General features: G+C 36.2%; 1 protein-coding gene across 1 annotated transcript in view; it reads right to left on the bottom strand.

Moving 5' to 3' along the window:
• Nucleotides 1-2,898: 2,898 nt before the first annotated feature.
• Nucleotides 2,899-25,841, bottom strand: part of NAALAD2 (N-acetylated alpha-linked acidic dipeptidase 2) — a 62,995-nt gene continuing 40,052 nt past the window's right edge. Inside the window, exons 14-21 of the mRNA XM_029957016.1 lie at nt 19,161-19,224; nt 18,279-18,346; nt 15,175-15,266; nt 13,928-14,018; nt 12,257-12,521; nt 9,704-9,785; nt 8,574-8,666; nt 2,899-3,516 (exon numbers count right to left, since the gene is read on the bottom strand). Coding sequence (XP_029812876.1) covers nt 3,327-3,516; nt 8,574-8,666; nt 9,704-9,785; nt 12,257-12,521; nt 13,928-14,018; nt 15,175-15,266; nt 18,279-18,346; nt 19,161-19,224 — 945 coding nt within the window. The 3' untranslated portion in view covers nt 2,899-3,326. The remainder of the gene's footprint in view (nt 3,517-8,573; nt 8,667-9,703; nt 9,786-12,256; nt 12,522-13,927; nt 14,019-15,174; nt 15,267-18,278; nt 18,347-19,160; nt 19,225-25,841) is intronic.

The raw sequence follows: 25,841 nt of genomic DNA, 5'->3' as shown, positions 1-25,841 counted from the left end.
TTTTCCTCAAGATTGCTTTGGTTGTCTTGGGTCTTTTGCAGTTCCATACAAATTTTAGGATTGTTTTTCTATTTCTGTGAGTAATGCCACTGGTATTTTGATGGGGATTGCATTACTCTGTAGATGACTTTGTGTCATATGGACATTTTAACATTGTTTTTATCTATGAACACAGGATGTCTTTTCATTTGTCTTTAATTTCTTTGAGCAGTCTTAACAGTTTTCATTGTGCTCTTTACTTCCTTGATTACATTTATTCCTAAAAGGATTGGTTTGGTGCTGTGAATGGGATAATTTTCTTTTTCAGATGTTTCATCCTTAGTGTATAGGGATGGAACTTACTTCTGTACATTGAATTTGTGTTCTGCAACTTTATGAAATCCCTGATTACTTCCAGCAGCTTTTTTGTTGGAGTCTTTGGGATTTTGCGTATACAAATTCCTATCGACCACAAATGGGACAGTTTCACTTCTTTCTGAGTTGGATGCTAGGAAGAGCTTTCAATTTTTCTTGGTTGAGTATCATATTAGCTGTGGGTTTGTCATACATGGCCTTTATGTTCCTTCTATACCTTATCTACCTAAAGTTTTTATTATGAAAGGATATTAGATTTTGTCAAATGCATAGATGATTGTGATTTTTGTCTTTTGTTTTATTGTGATACAGGACATTTGTTTGACATGTATTGAACCATTTTTGCATCCCAGGGATAAATCCCATTTAATCAAGGGATAATCACATATAATCTTTATGTGTTCTTGAATTAGGTTTGCTCATATTTTGTTGGGAATTGTGTTCATCAGCAATATTGGTCTACTTTTTGTAGTGTTCTTATTTGGCTTTAGTGGCAAGAATAATGCTGGCTCTTTAAGATGAGTGTGAAAATATTCCATAAACCTCAAGTTTTTGGAAGAGTTTGAGAAAGACTGGTGTTAATTCTTGGAGTGTTTATTAGAATTTGCCAATGAAGCCATCTGGTCCTGGGTTATTTTTTGTACTATGATGCTTTAAGTTATTGATTCAATCTCTTGCTCCTTATTGGTCTATTCACATTTTGGGGGTTTTTTGTGTCTTGGTAGGTTGTTTCTAGATATTTATCCATTTCTCTAGGTTACCTATTTTGGGGCATATAGTTTTCATAATGGTCTCTTGCAATCCTATGCATTTTGTAGTATTAAAAGATCTTTTAAATTTTGTAAAAAAATTTTTAAATGTTTGAGACAGAGAGAGACTGTGTGAATGGGGGAGGGGCAGAGAGAGAGGGAGACACAGAACCTGAAGCAGTCTCCAGGGTCTGAGTTGTCCCCACAGATGTGGGGCTCAAACTCAGGAACTGTGAAATCATGACCTGAGCCAAAGTCAGATGCTTAACTGAGTCACCCAAGCACACCAAGATCTTTTTCATTTCTAATTTAGGTCTTTTTCTAAGTTTGGCTAAAGTTTTGTCCATTTTGTCTTTTTGATAAGCCAGCTTTTAGGTTTGTTGATGCTTTTTTTCTGATTTTTATTTCTGCTATGATTTTATTTCCTTCCTTCTATGTCTAGGCTTAATTTTTTTTTTTTAATACATCCTAGAGTGACTTCCACAACAGTTAGGCTGTTTGAGATCTTTGTAATTTCCCAACATAGGCATTTAATACTGTAAACGCTCCTCTCAGCTGATTTTGCTCATCCCATAAAATTTTGTGTGTCCTATTCCATTTTTTGACTCATGGATTGTTTCGAAGTATGTTTAGTTTCCACATATTAATAGATTTTTCTAGCTTTCTTTTCCTTGATTTCTATTTTATACCATTGTGGTCAGAAAAGATAGCTGGTATGATTTTAATCTTAAATTTGCTGAGATTTGTTTTGTGCCCTATCATATAATCTGCCTTGGAAAATGTTCATATGCACTTGAAAAGAATGTGCCTTGTGCTGCTTTGGTTGGAATGTTCTATATGGGACTGTTGAGTGCATTTAATTGTGTTCTGATGTTGAATGTGTATATGATTGTTTTATCTTCTTGATGTATTTGTCATTTTATCATTAATGACGTCTTTGTCTTTAATGTTTTGGGCTTGAAGTGTATTTTTTTCTGGCATAAACGTGGCTATGCCTTCGTTTAGTATCCACATGCATGGAACATCCTCCTCTGTTCCTACACCTTGATAATGAGTTTCCTTTAGACAGCATGTATTTAGGTCTTCTTTGCATCCAGCCATTTTATGCCCTTTGGTGAAGTCAGTCCATTTATAATTACTTTACTACTGTCTTATTTGCCTTCTGGTTTTTATCTCCTGTTTCCTTTTCCCTGCTGTTACTGCTTTATAGAGTGGATTCACTAGATTTGTTTCATCACTAGATTTGTTATTAGCAAGTGGCATACATAAAACGTCTTATAGGTCAAGAACTCCTCTGGGAAAACATTATTAAGAAATAGCTCATGGGGCAGGGTGCCTGTGTGGCCCAGTTGGTTGAGCGTCTGACTGGCTCAGGTCATGATCTCACAGCTTGTGGGTGCAAGCCCCACATCAGACTGTATGCTGACAGCTCAGAGCCTAGAGCATGTTTTGGATTCCATGTCTCCCTCCCTCTCTCAAAAACAAACATTAAATTTTTTTTTAAAGAAATAGGCCTCATTCTGTAGGTAACATCCTTGCTTAATTACATGGCTTTGGAACGTAAGTACTTTAATCACTTGTTCTGTTGATTAAAGACGATAAAGTAACTTATGAAGCAATAACTTGCAGAGGTTACTACAGTTAACCCTTAAAGGCAGACAAACTTCAGTCCCTAAAAATTTAACAGCTGATCGCCTTCTGTTGAGCAGAAGCCCTACCAATGATATAATTGATTAGCTCATATTTTGTATATGTATTATTTGCTGTATTCTTACAATAAAACAAGAAAAAAATGTTAAAATCATAAAATGTTGTATTAGAAAAATTATGTATAAGTGGACTTATTCAGACCCATGTTCAAGGGTGAACTGTATTTTAACTTGGTAAGAAACTAACAAACTGTTTTCCAAAGTGGTTATGCCATTTTACATTTCTACCAGCAATGTCTGGGAGCTCCATGTTCCTTGCCATATTTTGTTTGTGGGGATTTTCAGTTACTTTGTCTTCTGCCCCATGACTATAGGGTTCTTTTGTTTTATTAGATGAACAATTTGATGATGAAGTTATGAATTTTTAAAAAGCCAAAAAACTCTTTACAGATGAACAGGATGGAAGTCTAAAATCAAAATAATACTCTGGTTTCGTGCACTATCAAAAAACAAGGAAGGATTTTATCCTCAGACTTTCAATAACACCTTTAATGGCCACTTGGCTGAGACCTTACTATAACACTTCTTTCAGAGTTCCTGCTGCTGCTTGAATTGTAAAGGCTGCAATAGAAATGTGTTTCTTTACTTCTCTCCAGGCTGACTGAGGGTCTTCTTTATTTTCAATATCAAACATAGCATCGTATATCCCAGGAAATGATTCTCCCGCATATTTGTTGTGGCTACTTGGTGCAAAGATGATGTGCCTAATAGAAAAAAAACATAGGGCAGTTTGAGCTAAACAGTATGCATGCATATGTTACATTTTATACACTTCTCTATTCATTCCCTTTCGTTAAAGGACATCTTAAGAATACTATGTCTCTTCTTGGCATTCCTTTCACTCCAAAATGAAGACCTGTAATTAATTTGAGATAGTATTATATATAAAAGCATATTTTTAAGCAAAGAAAGTTGACCATATGCATTCACCAAGATTCGTCTCATAAGTCATACCAATTGGAAGAAAATGGGTTCTTATAAGTTGTGTAGGTCTGGCTGCCAGGACATACCCAAACCGTGATAACAAGTATGCTTTATGGATATATTTAATGAGAGGAGATTGAAAAAAGTAATCTGTGCGGTGTCTTTTTCAGAGATTCAACAAGAATAAATAACACGTGTTCTGATACTCTTTAGACATTAAAAAATCATTAAAATAAGCACATATTGCCAGTATTATCATAAATGGTAAGGATGATGAATGAAGTCCATGTGAACTGCCTGCAGACACATTTAATCTGTGATCTAGAATGAAAGTTTTGCATTTGGTTTCCTATTTCATTTTATAAGTACCAGAAGGGATCAAGCTACCTCACTTCCTCTGGAATGTTGCTTTCCAGGAAGGACAGATTTTATTGAACAACATGAGGAGGAATTAGGTCAAAATCCTACAGCTTCTTCAAGATGTGAATCTACTGTCTGAGACAATATGAAACTCTATGTAAGTCAATATTGATGATCCATAGAAATTTATAATGTAAATCATTTAGATTATCCAAAGTACATCAGGATTTGTCTTGGATTTTAAATCTTAACATGACCTCAAATGGATCTTTCTTAGAGCCTGTGTTATGTGCTAAACTGTTTATAAACATTGATATTCTGACCTACATATGAGTTGAGATATTCTACATAAAGGTTGTAGCTATTCATAAGTATACTGCTTGCCCTCTACTGGAAAACTGTAAAAGCAGAGTAAGATATAAGAGAGATATTAGGAATTATACAAACCTGGTTCAGATCATTGACCTGACATCTAATACCCCTGTGGCCTCTGACCTTGGCTGAATTCCTAGGTATTCTATTCTTTTTGATGCGATTGGAAATGGGATTGTTTTCTTAATTTCTGTTTCTGAAAGGCCATTATTAGTGTATAGAAATATGGATTTCTGTATATTTTGTATCTTAACCTTATGATGAATTTATTCATTCTAACAGTTTTTTAGTGGATTCCCACTAATAATGCAGAAAGGGTCTCTCTTCTCCATATCCTTACCAATACGTGTCTTTTTAATACTAGGCATTCTGACAATTGTGAGAGAATAACCTCATTTTAGTTTTTATGTGCATTTCCCTAATGATTAGTGATGGGGACCATGATTTTCACATCTTTTTCTCTTTGGAAAAATACATATTCAGGTTCTCTGCCCATTTTTTTTCTTAATCGAGTTTCTTGAGTTGTAGCAGTTCCTTATTTTAGATATCCCTTCCCATTTTGGGTTTCTCTGTTGTTTTCATAATGGTTTCCTCTGCTGTGCAAAAGCTTTTTAGTGTGATATTCTCCCAGTAGTTTACTTTTGTTTCCAAGGCCAATGTGCAAGAGATTGCTGCCTGTCATTGGGTTGATTGGGGTTTTTTTTTTTTTTTTGAAGTTTTATGGTTTTAGCAGTCACATTTACTTAGGCATTTAATCCATTTTGAGTTTATTTTTGTGTTAAGTGGTTCCATTTCATTTGTATGTAGCTGTTCATTTTTTCAGCACCATTTTTTGAAGAGACTGTCTTTATTGCAGAGTCTTGCCTTCTTTTTTGTACATTAATCATATAAGCCTGCGGTTTTATCTTGGCTCTCTCTTCTGTTCTGTTGATTTATGTATACATTTTTCTGCCTGTATCATCACTGTAGCTTTGTAGGATATATTAAAATCTGGGATTGTGAAACCTCCAGCTCTGTTCCTTCACAAGACAGCTTTGGCTATTTAGGGTGCTTTTTGTTGCAATACAAATTTTAGGATTATTTGTTCTAATTTTGTGGAAAATGGTATTGATACTTTGATATGGATTGCATTTGTTTGTCTTGTGCTTTATTAATACACTCCCCAGAGTACAGGTCTTTCACCTCCTTGGTTAAATTTATTCATAGGTATTTTATTTTTGATGCAATTGTAAATGAGTTTTCTTATTTTCTCTTTCTCCTACTTTGTTAGTAGTATATAAAAACAAGAGATTGCTGTGCATTGGTTTGGTACCCTGCAACTCTACTGAATTCTTTCTGATTTTCTGGTGTTTCTAGGTTTTCTGTATGTGCTGTCATGTCATCTGCAAATGGTGACAGTTTTACTTCTTCCTTATCAATTTGGATGCCTTTGATTTCTGACTGCTGCAGCTAGGACTTCCAGTACTGTGGTCAGTAAAAGTAGCATGAGTGGGCATCCTTGTCTTGTTCCTAATCTCAGGAAAATCTTTCAGCTTTTCACTGTGGGGTAATGGGGTAGGAGTGGGTATGTCTAATATGGCCTTGATTGTTTGAGGCTTGTTCCCTTTAAACTTACTTAACATTAACATATATTTTTGTCAAATTCTTTTTCTGTGTGATTTTTATCCTTCATGGTGGCATATCATCTTGACTGATTTGTGGAAACTGAACCACACTTGTATCTCTGAAATAAAGCCAACTTGTTCATGGTGAATGATCCTTTGAATTCAGTTTGCTGTTTTATGGAAGATATTTGCTTCTCTGCTCATAATCATTATATTTTAATTGCTGAAATCTTGCGATAAAACTTTAAATGGGTGAAGAGTTGCTCCTTATGGATGAGCAAAAGAAAGTTGTTACTTTAAATGGAATCTACTCTTGGCAAAGATGCTATGAAGAGTCAGCAATGGCAATAAAGGGTTTAGAATATTACATCAACTTTCAGTTAAAAAGCAGGCTTTCAGAGAAGTGACTATTGAAATAGAACTGTCAGCATCACAACAGAGAAATGTGAATGGAACAGTTAATCGATGTGGCCAAATGTTATGGTTGTATTCTTTTAAGAAATAGCCCCAGCAGCTTCAGCCTTCAACCACCACCTTGATCAGTCAGCTGCCATTAGTTTCGAGGCAAGACTTTCCACCAGCAGAAAAGATTACAGCTAGCTGAAAGGTCAGATGATGGCTAGCATTGTTAGCAATAAAGTATTTTTTATAATGAAGGTCCATACTTTTTTTTTTTCTAGAAGTGCTTTATACACTTAATAGACTATAATACAGTATAAACATAACTTTTGTATGTACTAGGAAACCAAAAACTTGTTGCTTTTTTGCAGATCTCTAACCTGCAGCAGATCAGAGGTATGCCTATGTAACTTTTTGGTTTCTGGTTACTGTGAGCCTTACACAGAACAAACTATCAGTTTAAAGTGGACTGTCATGAATATGACAGTTTCACTTTGAAGGCATTCTAAAGGTCTACCTTTTTACTCTTATCCATTCTAACACCCATGGTTTAGGTTTCACTTCCTCTTAATTTTGTGTATCCCTTAATTATTATAGTTATACTTATTTATTAGTCTTAAACATTACAGTAAAGGTAATAAATGGTATGAAGGTTATCTTTACAAGTAAAATGTTCACTCTTCCTGTTTTCTTCTTACTAATCTACACCTTTTTTTCAATTTAAAGTGCTCCCTTTAGCATTTCTTACAATGCCAGTTTAGTGGTGATAAATTCCTTTAGCTTTTGTTGGTCTCGAGTACTCGTTCTCCTTTAGTTCTGAAAGCTAACTTTGCAAGATGGCATATTCTTGATTGGAAATCTTTTTCTTTAGCACCTGGACTATATCCTGCCACTCCTTTCTGGCCTGCAAAGTTCCTGCTGAAAAATCTGCTAATTATCATATGGGGGTTTCTTTGTATATATAGGTAGTTCTTCTCTTGCTGCTTTTATCCTTTTCTCTAACTTTTAACAACGTAATTAGTGTTTGGTGTGGGTCTCTTTTGGTTTATTTTATTTGGAATTCTCTCTGGGCTTCCTGTTTCTGGATATTGGTTTCCTCTTCCAGTTTAGGGAAGTTTTCAGCCCCTTTCTCTGTAATGTGAATGTAGTTAGGCCTGTTTTCCTCTAAGTCTCTTAAAGACAGAGTGGGGAAGGAAGCTTAAGATCAGTGATTCTGTCTTCTGCTTCATCTTGTCTAATGGAAAACCTGCTAATGTAGTTTTCAGTTCAGCTGTTGTATCCTTTAGCTTTGTGACTCCTGGTTGGTACCTTTTTGAAACTTCTGTGTTCATCCATTCTTCCAGTTTTGGTGAGCATCTTCATGGTCGTAATTTGAACTCTCTATCAGGTAGATTACTTGCAACCATTTCACTGAGGTTTTTTTTCCCCCTCTGTGTTGGTTTCTATGCATTAGAGCAAACAGCTGCCTCTCCCAATGTTGAAGATAAGCCTTTTCATTCAACTTTGCCTTGTCTCATTTAAGAGGTGCCTTGAGAAACTGGAGACTGCCCAAGCACACAGCCAAGCATGGCAGCCATCTTTAAAAATCTAAAATATTACAAGAAATTAGATTTCAATTTATTCTATTTGATTTTGGAAATTAGAATGGGATCAGAGTGAGAAAATTACAGGGAAAAGGGTCTTTATGAAGAAAAATTTCTATTAAAGTAGACCTGTCTTAAACTGGGATGGACTTCCTCATGAGGTGGTAAGCTTCAGAGGCTAGATAGCTACTTACCTCAGATCCTACAGGGAAAATTAATGGTGAAATTTGAACTATACAAGCTCTAAGATTCTATAGCCTTTAGATTTATAGAAAGTTATTTTCCAACTACCATTAATCATTTACATCTGTAGCAAAGCAGTAAACAACATGAAATTAATTTTTCTGATACTACAAGTTAAACTGTTCTAATGCATAATCTTACCCATATGCCTCTCGGCATACGTATTAACCTTCCATTCATCTGATGGCAACAGTTTAAAGCAGAGTTTGGATATGCTGGTTTTGGTCACACTGAAGTATTTCATGTCCTTTAATGGAACATATGTCACTTCCTTACCTATAGAACCGCCTCCCAGGTAAGCCAAGGGGATCGATGAATGCTCTCTCCAGGAGCATCAATTGGTCATTCATGATTCTCACTGCAATGGGACTTTGAAAATAAGAAATATAGTAACTATAACCCTTTCATGGAACTATACTTTAAAACAATATAGCATATGGCATAGAAAAATAAACTACTAAAGAAAACACATATTAGCAGTCATGCTGTGCAAGCTACATATAACAAGAGGGTAATCTTCCTAATACTCAGAATGAGACCTGCTAGAAATGGCTGTTTCTCAAGACCACAGAAAGAATGGACAGACAAGTTTTAATTCTCGAGGAGGACAGCCAGGCCTCCTGCAAAGGCAGACTGGGTGTATTACCAAGTTAAGGCATTCAGTTCCACTGGAGCACAAGACAAACAAATGCAGTCTATATCAAAGTATCAAATGAGGGAAGGTCACAGCAGTTGGTAGAAAGGGTGAGAGGCAGTTGCACATCATGGGCCGGGCATCCCTTTTCACCCCTGGCATCTGCCAACTCTCCTTCTGGGATGCTACAGAAGTTCTCTGGGCTCCCCTACAACCCAAGGGGGAGAGATGCGCCTCAGAATGAAGGATATGATATATCTTTCTGCCAGTATGGGTGGTGAGAAAGCTTACTCTAACTGGATCTGAAAAAATGTGACCTGGAACAATTTATGCTTGTTAAATAATGCTCTGAAATTATATTTCAGTCTAAAAGTGGCAAAAATTGTATCAGTAAAAGAATTTCTACACTTGTCCGAGAAGTATTGAGACATGAGTAAAATATACTACGAATATACTACAAGTGCACTTAACCCCATAGACATGAATTACACTCAGAATTCTTATGAAACTCCTAAAGATAAGAGGCTGGCCCTTGTTTTAGGAGGGGTTTTTAGCCTACCAGATAGAGCAGTACTTTTCAAACTTCAATGTGAATAGTGACCAGTGCAGAATTCTAAGTTTGATAACAAGCTCCTAAGTAATGCTGATGCTGTGGTTACAGACCTTTATTTGGGTAGCCGTGACTTAGAGCCACATGCCTAATAACTGTACACAATTCATTCTACTAACTAGATTACTTTTCAAAATAGGGAGTGTTACATTTGAAACTTACTTCTGAAGATCAACTTCTGCAAGTCTTCTATGAAAATCTGAAGCAGCGTCTGAGAAGTTTTTTACAGCAGAAAATAAAGAATCTATTAAAAATAGAAAAGTGGAAGAAGGTATATTAGTAAATCCTTCTTATTTCAGATGTTTATTTTCCTCCCCTCCACACTCCAGGCCGATAGGACTGAATAGATATGAAACTATTATTCTACTGAGCCTTCTTGTAGATCCATTAAGATTATCAGAAAATATAGTAACAGACAATGGATAAAATATAAAATGTCTAAATTGGTTCTTTATGAACTATAATTATTTTAATTCCTAATTTATCAGAAATGCATCATTCATATATTCAATATATATTCATAAGACTTCTATATGCTAGGTACCTGATACAACTATAAATGAACTATGTTCCTGCAATTAATAGAATAAAACAATGTTAACCTCTTTTTAAGAAGTGCATTTAGGATCTTATTTAAATACAACCAGTGATGAACTGATATATGCAGACTCAGAAATAGGATCAGATCTAGTCAAGTTTTTTTTTTTTTTTAGTTTACAAAGATTCTAAATGAGAAGGTCCTCAGCATATTTTTTTATTACAACAATGTATTTATCATTTCCCATCTTTTCTAAACCGAACATTAGCATAGAGCATTGATTTCCTTCTTCATTAATCCTGTGATACAGGGAATACAATATTCATTTTACAGGTAAAACACTTACTGCTCCAGACACAGGATTTCTATTAGGTCACACAGCTAGTAAATAGTTACTTTCAATAAAAAAGACAAGGTCTTTTTTAGCCTTAGAGATCCTTTAAGCTCTAATTTTCATTGCTGTTCTTAAAACCAAGTACCAAATAATCTAATATGGATGTTTGGGAAGCTAAAGAGCATTGAGGAAAGAATCTTAAATTTCCAATGAACCACAATAGTCAAGTTTGATAAGAAATAAAATGTGTCCCTGGTATTTAGTAACAAGTGATTAACTTTGCATAAGCAATTTCAGTAGAGTGCTAGGAAGATAAGTAGATTGGTAAAAGGAAGTAAAGAACTGGGGACCATGTAAATTATATTTCCATCCTATCCATCATTCATTCATTAAAACATGTTCAGAGGGACTGCCTTTTGTTTGGCACTAAATGAATTTTGGTAAGGGAGTAGGGCGTATTAGGGAGAAGAGATATTTATAAGAAAGTTACGAGAGGGTTTAATGTGGATGGGATACCACCACTGAGATGGTGAGTTTGAAAATATGGAGGAAAAGAGGCACTAATAGATTAGGTTAATTCACCTTGTGTGAAGAGTGGCCTTCCTCCATGACTGTGCTTTCTCTCTCGGTTGAATCCTGACTTAAAGTGATAAAAGGCAATTCACCAAAAGAAAATCAGGGCATCTAGGAAAAGAAGAGGATGCCGGAGAGCAACAGAACGATGAATGTCCATCTTGCTGCTGACTCTGCTTACACTTCCGATTTCATTTGCCTCATCGTTAAAGAGCTTCTCCAATCAGTGATCTAAGTACAGTTTCGTAAATTTTCTTTGTATCATTTTATCTAGATCTTAATACCTGCTGTTCATGACTTTGAAGATTGCTAATTTGTAAGCAGGAATAGTCCAAAGCCATTACTGACTTCTCTGTACTTAATTCTGTGTTCCTACAGTACTCTGTATCCTATAACAGCTTGTCCCTGACATTTTTGTCTTTTCCCTCACATGAGATTCTGTGCTCTTTGAGGACAATGATTATCTTTTAAACATTCTTCTATCTCCCAGCAATTTACTCAGTGTCTACTGTCTAGTGTGTTCATATTTGATAATTTTTGGTATGTACTAAGAATATGTACTCCTAGATTAAAAGAAAATGGTTACTGTAAAACAGTACTAATAGGTAACATTTCTGAGTGATCACTCACCACTGTGTCTATACATCCAACCAACTGAATCTCCCACAGCAGTCTTAGAAACATGTTATATTCTGTATCATTTAAAAATGGACAAAGACTGGTCAAGTAACTTTTCCAACATCACATAATGAGTTAATATTAGAACCAAGATTTGGAGCTTCTAGACCCAATGCTCAGTGCTTTACCCCATACTATATTTCATCCCTACTTTGTTGGAGGTAGCGTAGTACAAAACAATAACCACAGAATGGCAATGTGAATATAAAATGAAACAATGCTTAAACCATGTAAAAAATTCTCCATGTAAACAAAAATATATAATAATTATTAATGGTTTTATTTTCCCATCCTTGTGCAGCATTGTATTTTTATAGTATGGTTCTTTTACCAGTAAAAGTATTTCTAAAGGCAACAATATAGAGAAAATATTTATCAACCCAATGTTCATAGCACTAAGCAAAATGGATTCATCCTACGAATACCAGGTTAAGTGATATTCTTTAAAGGTGTTTTCAAGTTTCTTTTTCTAGAAGTCAGAATTGAGTGATGCCAGAATATATGCTAGGATGAAAGAGTATGCAGTGATGTCAATCTGAGATGATACTTAAAGCTCTAACTCAGATTATAAGATACGCCCAGCCATTCTTACCAAATGATACTCCATGGCCTCTCAATTGTTGGTCATGTTTCTTAGATAAATTGTAGATGCTTGTTGCATAGTTTTTCAAAGCCTTTGCATAGTCTTCAATATTGAAAGGAATAATTCTCGAATCTGCAAGCTCATAAACCAGTGCCCCTCGTAACTGAGCCACGGAAAGCTGCTTTTTAAATGTGGGGTCATAAAAATTCTCTACTAATTCAAACGTCTCATAAGCTGTATGGTACACCGGGTAGCTGCTGTACTTATCTGTTTTCTGGGGGGGAAATAAGAGTGGTTATTGAATATAGACAAACCTTAAATACTCCAGTTATGATGTTTATGTAACTTTTAAAAATGCAGAAAAAATACAACCAAGTGGAACTCTGTTTTATCATGATGAAGCAAAAGTTAGTGTCTAACTATACACTATCACCAAATATTCGCCCATTTAAAATTTTACTGTTGTTTTAATCATTCATGTAATCTTCATTCAAAATACTTCGTGAAAATTGCTGTTGCTGTATTTCTGATAACTGAAATTAAGGCATATATGCTCAAATTGCTTATTAACACAGTTTAAAATTATCAGTTGAAAGGTTCTTGGCAGCTAAGATCTGTATAGTTCAAGAATTAATTCTACATTTAAGCACCTTCTCTGCCTTCCCAAACTGGAGAGCCAAATGCCATCTAACCTTTATTATGTAGTTAAGGGCTACCATTGTAAATTATTACACAATTGTATTTTATATAATTTTTTTTTTTTACTCCTTAGGTCTGCCTCTCTGCTACTTTGCTGTAAGATTAGCACTTTTACTGCTTTTAGTATCGCTAAAAGGAATCCCTGTGTCAGTCTCTCTCCTGTCTAATATTCTGCTTTTAATCTACACTGTCTTAGAAACCAGACAACTGTGTTCCAGTTGATGACATAATATAAAAGTGAACAGGCCTTGAAAGAGTAATGAGTATCAGTAGAGAGACTGATTTTGCTTTCGTCTCTGTTCGCAGTCATACTCTGGAGAATCAGATTTGCAAAAGGTGTGTATTCTAGGCAAGCAAGACATTGGTATATTGTAATTATGATTCAAAAATTATTAAAATCTGTGACAAATCTTCATTTACTGATGTAATCTTCAGTTTGCTTTGTCACATAGTTTATAACATAGACAGGGCACATGTTGGCATGTCCAAATACTGGCATCCCGTCAGTGTGTTTGAATGGCAATGGTGCAAACTGATCCCAGAACAGAAAAGATAACCAACCTGAAAATCAGGAAGAACTTGTTTTATTCCCTACTCTGGAGCCCTGGACTCAGATTACAGGCAGGAGTGAGGATGTGAAAAGGGGCTACTGATAATAAAGACTAGTTCTTCACGTGCACGTTTTCCTCAGGAAAAGAGGAGGAAAACAGAATTTTCCAGCAAAACCTGCATCAGAACAGGGATATGAACTACTGGGTTCTGCTAACCAGGTATACTCATTTGCCTTTATGCTGCCACCTACCATTTCACTGAGTACCAAATTAATTCCCAGTCCGCCCACAGAGAGACAGGAAGTCAGCCTCCAGCCCTGGAATTCCTCCCAGGCCACATGACCTGGGGCCCGGGTACCAAACAACAGTTTAAAGTTCCTCACAAGAAGTTGGATAAAATGTATGTATCCAAAATAATGAAATGGCTTACCCTGTTCTTAGTGTAACGGGCTCTGCCTGAAGCAATCCCAAGTCTCTGAAAATAAGCTTCAAAATCACTTCCAGATCCTAGTTTACTGATTCTAGATGTAGAATATAAATGTATATATACACACAAGGATATTATACAGGCATAAATGCAAAAATATGAAGTTAAATAAATGGAAAAATGAATCGTGCCACAGGAATAGCAAGGAATTGCACAGCACATTTACAAGAATTAGGAGAAGGTATACCACTCCACGCTGCTTTCCTAGCACATGCCTAGAACTGTGGTGTTAAAAACTGGTAAATCTGCATTGACTGTAGTCAGAGTTGAACAGTACCACCAAAGACAGCAGCCTAATGACTATAGCCTCTTACATATCGCTAGCCTTTTAGGATAAAATTGGGTCACGACCCTCAGAGAACTATAAGAAAACTGCCATGATACAGAATATTTAATATCACAAAGAATCTAAATGTGCTTTACTTAGAAAATTACAATATAAGTTTTTGTGTGTAGTTAAGAAACCACTGCGTACATACATATGTAATATACATGCAATAACATGGAAAATCTTATAATAAAATGGTAAGCAAAGCAGAAAATTACAGATGTATTAGGAAATAACTATACACTTCCAAGGTGTTTTTGAGATGTAGGTAGGTATTGGATGTTTTTAAGACTTTCTACTCTAGTATTTTTTTAATAAGCATGTAAAACTTTTATAATGGAAACACAAACTTTCACAAGCCTTATTTGGAATATGCAATACAGCTAGAAACTGCTACCTACCATCATCTGCTAGTTTTTAGAAATAGTATTGCAGGAGAAAAAGAAATTCAAGAAAACAGCTGTTAGGTGAATAAGAAGTAAAAAATGAATACAATCTAAATTCATTACAGGTAAAGACACAATTCGGTAGTTATTTATAATGTCCCTTAAATTTGGAAGAAAATAATCCATTTTTTTACTTCATTATTATCATTTGGTGTTACATTATTTATTAATGCATTTAATACATATCTAAAATTCAAGAATGCAAAATATGTGGCAAAGTAATTTTGGCTAAAAATTTGCAAAACTAAAATTTATTATAGATTCAAAGACTTAGCTCTTCTGTCCCAGTAGCAAAATGAAGGCCACACAGGGATTATTTGGGATTATCTTCACAGCTGAGAAATACATGTGTGGAGAAACAAAGGGCAAAGGAATTCATAATTGATCCTATGGTAGAAACTATGCAAGTAATTTACCTAGGAAAATCTTTATTTTCAGATGAAGGGTCCTTTTCCAACCAGCTTTCATAAAGAGACTTACCCTCAAAACCATCATCTGGGCTGGATATCTGGAAAGAAAAATCACATACTGGGAATTAGAGGCAGAAGCAACTAAATTCATGCCAATAATAAAACCATAGGTTACCAACTTCTAACTATATGGACGTGTATCATGTTCTTTATAGAAAAACAAGCAAATGGTAAGAAAAATCCAACCAAATTCTTGTTCATTTTTGTTGCCTGCCTAATGGTAATTTTGCCACATACCTGGGATAGAGTTTCTGGCTTACTTTGGTAAACTTTATAAATAGAGTTTCCAATGTTTAACAAATGTTACCACTTGAATTTTTAGCAGCGTAGAGATCCTTTAGTGGTAAGTCACTGGGGGAAACTTTAGATACAACATTGACTTTAGTAACTTGCTTCTGTCCAAGAAGACCTTTAAAGAGAGGCCTCAGGGTGGCAGACAGGACTGGAGAATCTAAGCCTGAAACGGGCAGCGTTAAGTCCTGGTTTGGTAGAGCCAGTGGGGCAAGGAGGAACTGCTGTTTTGGAAAGTCAAATTGTATTCAAACCGAGTTGGAATTGGATGGGTTTTAAAAGCTCTGCATAAAAAATAAATAAAAGCTCTGCACAACCTCACATTTCTACGTGGGGATTTTAAGAGCTTCTATGAATACCTGAACCTTTTTACTCCCCTCATTTAAAGCATGGCCATCAACTTACACTCTGCTTTCTCCAGTCTTAAGAAAAAGAGGGCCACGCGGTAGGAAAAGTGTGGCCTGCAAAGGCTGACGTCTGTTTTAGATCCTCCTGACCACATGTATTGCCTGAATTTTGTGTTTACAGCCCTACTTTGTTCAGAAAAAGGCACACATGCCCCTCCTCATGCATCCCTGAAGGCATCATAACCAATGGTGCTTTGCTTCCCCTCTTTAAACCCTAGTTTTCTCATCTGTGGAAATGGGGATAATGGTCCCCTCGGATATTTTCTCTGGCTTTTATAGGGTTGGTTGTGGCCTCATTGCACCTGAGTCCACAGCTTAAAGGCAGTCTGGTCGCTCCGTAGTCCTCCCCTTATCACCAGCATGTTCTGCTCCTTCCCAGCCTGCTGACTGAGCTCTTCTCTGCTCCTGCCAACTGGCAGTAGCTGAGAACCTGCTCTAGTTCCTACATTTTGCTTCTAGTTCCTTGAAAAGCCCTCTCATTTCCTGGACTCACCATTTGAGTCTAGCACTAACCAGAACTGTGTCCCGCTAGCCAGTACCCTCTCAAACACACTTTGTCTGCTATCTGCATTGTCATAAATGCTGACCCTCCAGTGTTCTGACACCTTGTCCCAGTTCTTCCGTCAGGCAGCTGCACTCTCTCTAAGCTCTGCTCTCTCTACCACCAGCATGGTTTGACTCTGCCAACATAGACTAGAGGTTGGTAAAATTTTAATAGTCTATTCACAGTAGAATAGAAAGTCTTTTTCTACTGGGTTTTGAAATGGCCGTAAAAAAGCATCTGCCTCTATACAAAGGGAGACAGACCTCAACTTCTCCCTATTGGCCCTGAAATTCTTACCATCCTTGACATCAAAGGCAGGAGCCATTTCTGTAGGACAGCACAAAGCATAAATGCATGTCCTGAGAAGGATTCTTTCAGAATTTTCCTTATAGCTTGTTTTTATGGGACATTCCAATAAAAGTATCAAGAACATAAGCTACCCAATATGTTGAGAGTTGGGATGGGAATGATGAGAGGACTCTCATGTGGGAACAAGGAAAGGGCAACATGAAGGGAGAGTTGAAAAGAGCACCTACAGAAAAGTGACACCTACTTCGCATTGTAATCTAAGTACTCCAAAGGTGTGTTTCAGTAACTAAATTCTATAATGAACCATTTACATCAAGTGCACAGCAATTAAAGGTATATGTAATTTTTAGAGTACATTAGAGTTCAGAGTACTTTTTATCAATAATATTTACAAAATCCTGTAAGAATTATTTCCAGTTTGCTTCTAGACTCCCTACAGCTTCATCTATTCACTACACTGACACTGAGTGATCTTTCTAATGAACAAATATGATCATGTATAACCTTGTTAAAGATTCTCTGAGGCCTGGTTGGTTCAGTCTGTTAAATGATCTGTTTGTGAATTTGAGCTCCATGTTGGGCTCTGTGCCGACAGCTTAGAACCTGGAGCCTGCTTTGGATTCTGTCTCCCTCCCTCTCTCTCCCCTTCCCCCCCCCCACCTCCTCACCCCCCCTCCCTGCTCACTCATGCTCGTTCTCTCTCTCTCTCTCTACCCCTCCCTCCCTCCCTCAAAAACAAACATTTAAAAATAAATCAAGAGGAAGAAGTGATCTTCCAGGTCTCTTTAAAAAAAATGTCCCATCACCATTTTCTGAACTTGGCTTATTTGTCATGCTCCATTTCTTACCATCTTTCCACCAAAACCTTATACTTGTATCACTCTGGGCCACCTACAGTTCAGAAAATATTTTTTTCTTTCGTATCCTTACATCTTTTTAGGAAGTGTTCTCTACTGAGAATGCCTTCTCTCTCACTCTCACATCCTTCTGTTTTACAGCCCAAGAACTAATTATTCTGTAAACATCTTCTGATGCTTCCCCAGCTACCCTAGGGTTTCAGCTTCTCTAGTCCGCAATTGTTGTCTATTGATTGTAGTAACCAATATCCTACTGATGTATAATTCCTCACAAGTGTGAATCCCCTCTAGATTGTAAAGTGTTTATATTCAGTGACCATGTCCTGTTATCATTGATGCTGCTAGAATTCATTTTATAAGGTCTGAACCCAAGGCTTTCTCCATTCCAGCTCATTCTGTTGTATCCAGATGCCTCTGGCAGATGCAACTGTACCCTTTATCTACTCGGCAACAATGTACACAATCATAAATACTATTAGAGAGGCTGGTAGTGCTATCTTTACACATAGGTCATATAGTGTATTAAAGGTTTTGTTCTGATATCCTATTAATATAAATCAATTCTGTCACCAGTTTAAAAATTAAGAAAAGAAGTGTTATTCACTTATCTTTTCATCAGAAAACATTAAGGCATCTATATACCTCTTTTGTCAGTTTATACACCAACTGGTTAAGAAGGGGTGTACAGTCAACTCTGAGAGTATAATTGCCTGAAAAAATAAAATACAATGTATTATAATACTTCAAAATGAAACTCCAACAGTCTAATTCTATTTCTAATTATAAACAAGATAAAATAGACTTGAAATCAAAGACATTGTTCCCAAGGAATTAAGAATAGTGTGGACATCGTTCTTCAGGGGCAAGAAGGCTGCGGAGCACACTTTGGACAGAGGAAGGCAGAGGAGGACTTTGCTAAGGCGGCGGCTCCCACAATAATACTAGAATCATTCTTAAGGTGGTATCTTTTGAGGGGGGCATTGGCAAAGGAAGTGATAAGGTTATACCATTCCTTTCATATTTACTCAATTTGACAATGTATATCAAGACAGCATTTCAGTACCTCGTAAGTATGTTCTGACATTTATCTAGAAATCATCATACAATGAAAGCCTAGAGGCATAAGTGTCACATGTCAGGTTTCAAGGACGTCTGTAGTTTGTGCTCACTTCAGATTGTTTCCATGCAGAAAGTATTTCTATATGGAATATTCTGTAAAACATTCTTCTGAAGTATTTTAGCCAAATTCTTTTGATACCTCTACAGGAAGAATATGGTTAATACCAGAGTTTTAAGTGGAAATTCCAGATAGGCAAATGGCAAATATACTGAAGAAATTAGCCTCAGTAGCTTAAGTTAGGAATGATATTGATTCATTTGAATCATAATTATTTTCTCTGTGTAAAATGGAAAATGGAGGTACTCTTGAGGAATTTCATACTACGAGAATAATCTTCGTTTACAAGTTACAATTTGCAGACTGAAAAGATGATGTATTGTTTAATATTCAGAAATAAAATTTACCCTCTATAGATGAATCTGAATTGATATAAGCAACGCTTCTCTCCTGGAGTGTTTTTGCATTCTCCTACAGTTGAAGCAGAGTTGTTATTTAATTCACAGTATTTGCAATGTGGAAATATAAAAAATAAATAAGCAAATTAATTTAGTATAAAATTGGTCTACGGATACTTTTATGAGTCCAATATCTATGCTTTTGCCATAATTTCTGACAGAATGCAGATAACTGGTTGGTTGACCACATATAACACAAGTAAAAAGAAAAATACCATGTGTAGCTATTTGTAACAATAGCAAGGATTCTCAGAGAAAAAGCATTTTCACAGTGTGGTTCCTTGACTTCTTGAATTAGAAAATGAAGGGGTGAGGCCCCAGATTCTGGGCCCCACTGCAGATCTACTGAATAAAATTTCTGGAAGGCCTGAAAATCTGTATTTTCTAAAAAGTATCCCTGGAAATCCTCACGTACACTGAAGTTTGAGAGAGATCCTGAAATTGGAAACCCAAGTAAAACTTAAAAAAAATAGATAAATTGATTGTCACTTTTAAAGTATTTAATTTCAGAGCCCACGTGCACACAAGCAGGGAAGGGGCAGAGAGAGGGAGAGAGAATCCCAGGTAGGCTCTCTGCTATCAGTGCACAGCTTGGCACAGGCCTTGACCCCATGACCCTGGGATCATGACCTGAGCCAAAATCAAAAGTTGGAGGTAACCAACTGAGACACCAAGGTGCCCCTCCATATACCTATTTTTTAAAAGAGGAAATGCAAAGAAAAATAATTTTCGAAAGGAGGATAGAAAAACTACATGAAGAGAAGGAAGCCACTAGGACAGTCTCTTCCTCTCACTGTAACACACATAGAAAATGCTATCACACAGACGGGGATATGCTGAGAGCCTTTTACTTCCCTCTAGCTTGTTACCTCATAAGAATATACTATAGAGTAGGAGAAGGTCCAAGATAAAAACATAGAAATACCCTGAACACAGTTCCCAGACACACCAAATCTATACCTACAAACAGAGCAACTCCCCCTGGAGAAGAACTGAGGGCTGGCTGAACAATTTCTGCATGACAAAGAATACAAGGACCACATTAAGGTAGGAAAAGGCGCCTGGGTGGCTCAGTCAGTCGAGCGTCCGGCTTCAGCTCAGGTCACGATCTCACAGATTGTGAATGTGAGCCCAGCATTGGGCTCTGTGCTGACAGCTCAAAGCTTGGGGCCTTCTTCCAATTCTGTGTCTCCCCCTCTGTCTCTGCCCCTTCCCTGCTCATCCTCTGTCTCTTCTTCAAAAATAAATAAACATAAAAATTAAAAAAAAAGGGGGGGGAGTAAGAAAGACAGTAACATTGGGAACAACCACCCTGATGTGGCATCCTATAGCAGAGAGGGATATCACTGAGGAGCCCATGTACAGACTCACCCACCCTGGGACACAGAAAAATAAAACTAAACAGAAACAGTAGTTTAAAGGGAAACTAGATTATTAGGTGAAGGAAACCCATATTTGCCAACCCTAGAATGTCTGCCCAATCATAACTGCTAGAACTCTCTCCAGGAGCAGAGTTACTCAGGCCTCTAACCCACACCAGCTCCAGCTGTCCCACCAGGGTGACCCAGGCACAAAGCACCATGTCATACCTGGCCTGCTCCCATGCCATCTCCAGTCATCCCACTAAAACAGGCCCAATGTGGAGCACCCCACAAACCCCTGGCCTGAGCCTGCTTCACTTCAGCTGACCCTCCTGGGTGACCATGGTGCAAAGCACTCCAGGAGCCATGGGATTACACTTGCTCCAGCTCTAGCTGACCTGACAGGGTGCCTCTGTGCAGAGTGCCCCAGCCATGCCCATCCAGCACCAAACAGCCAGCCAAAGCCACCAAGTACACAGTCTACACAGGAGACATTCTTCTATAAGGCTACCTCAAGACTGCGAAAAGTACCCATTCCACATAATTCATAGAAACAAACCAAGTCAGACCAAGGAGACAGAGGGATATGTTCTAAATAAAAGAACAAGACCTCAAAAAAAAAAAAAACAAAAAACAAAGATAAGCCATCTACCTACGTGAGCAAGAGTTCAAAATGATGGTCATAAAGATGCTCAACAGACTTGAAAGAAGAGTAGATAAGTTCAGTGAGAACTTAACAAAGAGACAGAAAATACAAAAAAGAACCATCAGAACTGAAAAATACAATAACTAAAATGATGGCACAGTAGAGGAAGCAGAACAGATCAGTTAGCCAGAAGACAGGATAGTGGAAAGCAACCAAGCCGAACAGCAAAAAGAAAAAAAATTTTAATTAGGACAGGTTAAGGTATCACTGCATTAAGCATAATAACTTCTGCATTACAGGGTTTCCAGAAGAAGAAAGAGATAAGGAAGCAGAAAATTTAACAGCTGAAAACTTCCCTAATTTAGGGAAGGGAAGAGACATCCAGGAATACCGGGAATCCCCAAATAAGATGAACCCAAGGAAGTCCACACACGAAACATATTAATTAAAATGTCAAAACATAAAGAGAGAATCTTAAAAGCACCAAGGGAAAAGCAAGCACTTACATACAAATGAAACTCAATAAAGCTATGACCTGATCCATTGGAGACTTTACAGACCAGATGGGCAGGGCGTGATATATTCAAAGTACTAACAGTGGTAGAAGAAAACATAACCAAGAATACTCCATCCACCAAGTTTACCATTCAGAACTGATGAAGAGATAAAAAGTTTCCCAGATGAACATCAACTAATGGAATTCATCATCACTAAACTGGCCTTACAATAAATGTTAAAGGGACTTCTTTAGAAAAGGGTATCCTAGAAAAAAAATTATGAAAGGAAAAATTTCACTGGTAAAAGAAAACATACACTAAAGGTAGATGAATCACTTATAACATTACATAATAAAAAACTATATTTAGAATATTAGGCAGTATGCAAACTATGTAAAATATGACATATTATAACTAAAATGGGGGGTACAAAAATTTAGTGCTTTTGAATGTGTTCAAACCTAAGCAACCGTCAACTTATATAGATTGCTATATTCACAGGAGTTATTTACGAACTTTATGTTAACCACAAACGCAAACCTGTAAAAATAAAGAGAAAGGAACCCAGGCATAACACTAAAGAACACCATCAAATCACAAAGGAAGAGAAGGACAGAACGAAGGAACAGAAGAAACGAAAACAAAACAAAACAAAACAAAACAAAAAACCAGAAAACAATTAACAAAATGGCAATGAGTATATGTCTATGAATGATTACCATAATGTAAATGGACTAAATGCTCCAATCAAGAAATCGACTGAATAGATTAATAAACAAAACCAATATATATGCTGACTTAAAGAGATTTCACCTCAGACCAAAAGACACACACAGACTAAAAGTGAAGGGATGGAAAAAGATACCCATGCAAGTGGAAGCAAACAAAACACACACACAAAAAACAGAGTAACAATATTTATATCAAAATAGACTTTAAAACAATGACCGTAACAAGAGACAAAGGCATTACATAATAAGGAGATCAATCCGACAAGAAGATACAACAATAGTAAATATCTATGCACCCAACATATAAAGAAAATATAGAAAGCAAATGTTAACAGACATAAGAAGGTAGAAATTAACAGTAATACTATAACAGTAGTGAATTTTAACACCCCACTTATATCAATAGATTATCCAGACAGAAAATCTATTATGAAAGTGATTTCAAATGAATCATTAGAGCAGATGGATTTAACAGATATATACAGAACATTCCACCCAAAAAACAGAAGAATTCACATTTTTTTACAATTGTACATGCAACATTTTCCAGATCATATGTTATGTCTCAAAATAAATCTCAAATTTAATATTGAAATCCTATCAAGCACCTTTTCCAACAACAATGGTAACAATTAGAAATCAATTTCAAGAAAAGAACTGGTAAAAACAAATATGTTGAGGTTAAAATAATATGCTATCATACAATAAATAAGTCAATGAAAGAATCAAAGAGGAAATTAAAAAAATATGTGGAGACAAGTGAAAATGGAAACAATACATTATGACCTACCTCAAGAAACAAGAAAAATCTCAATCTATCCTTAACACCTAAAGGAACTAGAAAAAGAACAAAACCCCAAATTAGAAGAAAAGAAGTAATAAATATCAGAGCAGAAATAAAGGAAATAAAAACTTAAAAGAGAAAATATCAGTGAAACTAAGAGCTGGTACTTTGAAAATATAAACAAAATTGACACACCATTTGCCAGACTCATCAAGAAAAAGCAGACTCAAAACCATAACAAAAGAGAAGTTATGAAGTATTATGGAAATATGAAGTATTATGAAAGACTAATGTAAAGATTAAATACGCCAAAATTGGGCAATCTAGAAAAAAAATTCTAGAAATATACAATCTTCTCAAACTGAATCAGGAAGAAGTTGAAAATATAAGCAGACCAATTACTCATAAAAAAAAATGAATCCATAAGCAAAACATTCCCAATAAACAAGTCTAGACCCAGTAGCTTCATAGATAAATTTTACCATTTATGAAGAGTAAATTAATACATTTCTTTCTTAAACTATCCCAAAAAAGAAAAGAGGAAGTAAATTTTTCAGTTCATTCTGTGAGGCCAGCATTATCCTGATACCAAAACCATATAAAGACGGAAGGAAGGAAGGAAAGAAGGGAGGGAGGGAGGAAAATTATATGCTAATATCTCTGAAGGACATAGATTTGAAAATTCAACAAAATATTAGCAAACCAAAAATACTTTAAAAGGACCATTTATGATGATTAAGTGGGATTTATTCCAGGGGTGTAAGGATGGTTCACTATTTGCAAATCAATGTGACACACATTAACAAAATGAAGAATAAAAAATTGTATGATCTTAATATATGCAGAAAAAAAAGTTGACAAAATTCAACATTCATGATAAAAACTCTCAGCAACTGGATTTAGGAAGAACATACTTCAACATCATAAAGGCCATATATGACAAACCCACAGCTAACCTCATACTCAGTGGTTAAAATTTGAAAGCTTTTCCTCTAAGATCAGAACAAGACAAGGATGTTCTTGACACTTTTTTCGACATAGTATTGAATGTCCTAGCTGTAGCAATGAGACAAGAAAAAGGTATCCAAATTGGTAAGGAAAAAGTAAAACTGTCACTACTTGTGAATGACATACCATATACAGAAAACCCTAAAAACTCTACCAAAAAACTAACAGAATAAATTAGGTTTCCAGATGCAAAATTAATATACAGAAATCTGTTGTTTTTATATGCCAATAACAAAGAAGCAGAGAGAATTTAAGAAAAACAATCCCATTTACAACTGCACCAAAATGAATAAAATACCTAGGAATAAATTTAAACCAAGGAGGTAAAAGATCTGTACTCTAAAATGGAGAAAATATTGTTGAAGGAAACTGAATATAACACAAGAAAATGAAAAGATATACTATGCTGCTTGAATGGATTAATTAATATTTTTAAATGTCCACACTACCTGAAACAATCTACAGATTCAATGCAGTCCTTATCAAAACACCAGTAACATAACATTTTTCATAGAACTAGAATAATCCTAATATTTGTATGGAACCACAACAGACTGTAAATAAACAAGATAGTTTTGAGAATAAAACTGGAGGAATCAGCATCCCACATTTCAAACTAAACTAAGAAGCAATAGAAATCAAAACAGTATGGTAGTGGCACAAAAATGGCACACATCAGGGTGTCTAAGGGCTCAGCTGGTAGAGCATCTGGCTTGATTTTGGCTCAGGTCATGATCTCATGCTTGTGAGTTTGAGCCCTCCATTGGGCTCTGTGCTGACAGTACAGAGCCTGCTTGGGATTCTCTTCCTCCCCTTCCTCTTCTTCCTCCCCTTCCTCTCCTTCTCCTTCTCCGCCCATCCCCTATTCTCTTTCAAAATAAATAAACTTTAAAAAATCCTCTTAAAAAATGGAACACATTGAGGCACCTGAGTGGCTCAGTGGGTTAAGCATACAACGTCAGCTCAGGTCATGATCTTGTGGTCCATGAGTTTGAGCCCCCATTGGGCTCTGTGCTGACAGCTCAGAGCCTGGAGCATGCTTCAGATTCTGTGTCTCCCTTGCTCTCTGCCCCTCCCCCACTGATGCTCTGTCTCTCAAAAATAAATAAATGTTAAAAAAATTTTTTAAATTGGGACACATTGATCAATGGACCAGAATACAGAGCCAAAAATAAACCCACTTATGGCAATTACTCTACAGAACAAAGGAGGCAAGAATATGCATCCAATAAATGGTGCTGAGGAAATTGAATGGCTACATGCAAATGAATGAAACTACACGATTTTCTTACACCATACATAAAACTTAACTCAAAATTTATTAAAGGCTAAATTTAAGACCTGAAATCATAACACTCCAAAAGAAAACATAAGCAGTAATCAATAATATTTTTCTGGATCCATCTCCTCAGGCAAGGGAAACAAAGGCAAAAATAAACAATTGAAACTACATCAAAATTGAAAGCTTTTGCACAAAAATATCAATAAAATAATAAGGCAACCTACTGAATGGGAGAAGATATTAACACATAATGTACTAAGAAAGGATTAATATCCAAAACATAGAGAACTGATACAACTCTACACCAAAAAAAAAAAAAAA

The sequence above is a fragment of the Suricata suricatta genome, chromosome 11, assembly GCF_006229205.1.
Source record: "Suricata suricatta isolate VVHF042 chromosome 11, meerkat_22Aug2017_6uvM2_HiC, whole genome shotgun sequence".
In the NCBI taxonomy this organism is placed as follows: domain Eukaryota; kingdom Metazoa; phylum Chordata; class Mammalia; order Carnivora; family Herpestidae; genus Suricata; species Suricata suricatta.
The sequence above is the reverse complement of the archived record's forward strand: the minus strand, read 5'-3'. Positions and strand labels throughout refer to the sequence as shown.